This window comes from Phaseolus vulgaris, chromosome 7 (genome assembly GCF_051622355.1).
Source record: "Phaseolus vulgaris cultivar YP4 chromosome 7, ASM5162235v1, whole genome shotgun sequence".
NCBI classification, from domain to species: Eukaryota; Viridiplantae; Streptophyta; class Magnoliopsida; order Fabales; family Fabaceae; genus Phaseolus; species Phaseolus vulgaris.
This window is the reverse complement of record NC_143504.1, coordinates 56,209,817-56,212,513: the sequence shown is the minus strand read 5'-3', so window position 1 is coordinate 56,212,513 and position 2,697 is coordinate 56,209,817. Positions and strand designations below refer to the sequence as shown.

At 29.6% G+C, this 2,697-nt stretch overlaps 1 protein-coding gene across 1 annotated transcript; it reads right to left on the bottom strand.

Annotated features, from left to right (window-relative positions):
* On the bottom strand, positions 1-1,642 carry LOC137830467 (transcription factor bHLH106). The gene is made up of 2 exons (XM_068637828.2): positions 1,347-1,642; positions 1-676 (listed from the first exon to the last, which is right to left on the bottom strand). Exons 1-2 carry the CDS (start codon positions 1,602-1,604, stop codon positions 254-256), a joined length of 681 nt encoding a protein of 226 aa, XP_068493929.1. The 5' UTR covers positions 1,605-1,642; the 3' UTR covers positions 1-253.
* Positions 1,643-2,697: the final 1,055 nt, after the last annotated feature.

Below are 2,697 nucleotides of genomic sequence, written 5' to 3'. Positions count from 1 at the left end.
TGAAAACACTCAAATACTTGTATACTTACATGTTTCAACCAACTTCTTCACAAATAATATAGTTCTTTTTTCATAAACTAAAATCAACTTATCTAAATAATAATTCAAATAAACACTTTAAAAACTATCTCGTTCATAAATACATTGTAACTGAAGGAGTTCATTTGTTTTTATTTCATTACCTTAAAAGGTGTTTATAGAGCAATGAAAGAAACCCTAATTCTGGTCACAACTGCAAAACAGTTTGAGGCAGTTAAACGATGAAGTTTGGTCCTACGACACGGCGTCGTTTGGATGCGCCGTTGTGTTGTAGCAGAGTGTGCAACGAGTTTTGCAGGAAGTGGATTGATTCAACGCTGCGATCTTTGTCGGTGGCCACCACCAGAACGTTGCGGGTTCTTCCTCCGAGCGTTGCGATTTCGGCTCTGAGCGTTGTGAGGTGAAGAGACTTGAGAATTCCGACGAGGTCAGGGATGAGGTCGGAGCGGTCCTCACAGCACAACGAGGCCTTGAATATGAGTCGTCCGTCACCGCCACTCCCGTCACCGCCGGTGGACAGAACGGAGATCTCGTCGTTCTCCGAAGGAAACGTTTCGGATTGGGTTATTTCAGACATCTGCTGCTTCAACTCCTTCAACCTTTCCACCACCTTAGCCAAGAGCGAAGCCTTGTCGGTCTGAACAAAGTCATTCAAAAGCTATTTAACTTTCTTCATGGTTCTCAACATATCAGTACTTGATAAAAAAAAACATCATGAAAGAATTCTGGGGTGAAAGAAAAACAAGAAAAAGATACACAACTATAGTGTGTTTAAGGTATAAAATTGTGAGAGAATTGAATTAGAAGAAATTAGAAGAAAAAGATTCAACATCAAGCTGGTTTTTTTTTTCATTTTACTTTTTAAAATACTTATTTTGTGAAGAAAAAATTTAAACTTGAGTGATAAAATTGTATATAATCATGTGGGGTTATGTTAGAAACATCTTTGCAATGGAAAACAAAAGAATATTCAAAAGGGTCTTATATATGATTAAGTTTGTATGAGCTTTTGTTATGTAATTTCCTAGAAATATCTATTTATTTTGTTTTTTCTGATTAAGCTGGAACTAACATATGAAATGGGTTAACTACTATAGTATAGTCAAAAGATGCAGTTAGTCAAAAAGGTATGCAACCTTTCTGAAAAAAGAAGAAGAAAAGCCAAACATTTTACAGTACCCTTTCACACTCTTTGTTGTCATTGCAGTTGTTTTGTGAATTCCCTCAAAAACTAACAATGATGAAGCAAAAATCAGCATGAATGAAGATTGGATTGAACTGTGACATGAAAAGTTGAATAGTTATACCTTGGAGTTACAAGGAAGAAGAGTGCGAAGCTTGTTGAGGTGGGCATTGATTCTTTCCCTTCTTCTCTTCTCAGCCTCTTTGTGGTTCCTCAGAGCAGCAAGGGCTTTATCTTGATGGGGTGGTGCATTAAATGGTTGAAGAGGGTAATAAGAAAAGGAAGAAGAGAAGCTTTGTTGCATGATTGATGATGCAGGTTCAGGAAAGAAAGAATCATTGGTGTTTGAGAGGAAGTGAAAGAGGTCATCAGAGTTCTCCATCTCTCTATCTGGGGTCAGTTTCTGAGAGAAGGAAACAAGAAAGTGTAGTGTGTAAATATTCTAGTTTCAGTTTTGTGATTTCATACTTATGGTTCTGCTTTTTGACTTAAGCCAAAGGGTTCCCAAGTGTGGAATGATAAAGACTTAAATTCTTAAGAAAATAATTAAATACAAATAAATTTTAGAAATAAAAATAATTATTAGTTATTATATTTACTAAATTAAATATTAATAAATTATTTGTATCTAAATTAATTTTTAATATTAACAAATAGTATCTAATTACTTTTCAAATTTTTAGTTACAAGTTAGAACTTAATAGTTTTTCTTTATTTGGACTGATACCTAAATAACAAAAATCATATACCTAAATAATAAAAATCATTTGTCACCATAAAAAAAATATTATTAAAATATATATATATATATATATAAAAGAATTAAATCAAAATCTATATATAAAAAAAACTATACCTAGATAATTTATATTTATTAATAAATAACTTTAAAAAAAAAATGGAAAATCTATTATATTAATAAAAATACTAATAAAGTCAAGTTAACAAGTTTATGAACAGATAATTTTTTTTAATATTAGCAACTAATATTTCTTTTAATTTTTAAAATATATTTAATTTAATTGATATAGTAATTAATTATTTTTTTATTTTTAAAAATTAATTTTTATTTAATAATTTTTTAATAGTATTAAATAATAAATACTTAACCGGTATGTTTTTTGTTTTTAAAATAAACTTATTTTGAAAACAATTTACTAAAAAAACTCATTTCCATTTACTGAAAGGAATTTCAGTTTTTGGAAAGTATTTGATAATATCTAGCTAACCTTACACAACATACTTTTCACATATATGGAAATTGAAAATGTTATAATCTTTAGTTAGAAAATATTGAATGGGTGATGTTTTTCTTAATATCAATTTTTTTTTATACTTTCTCATTTGTTTCAATAAAAAGAAAAAGTTAATAATGTGAATTAATAAGTCGATGTAAATTTTAATATTGGGTCGGAAATAAATTGTTATTGAAGACAAGTTTAAATGTAAAGAGAATATAGTGTTAAATTGTTAGG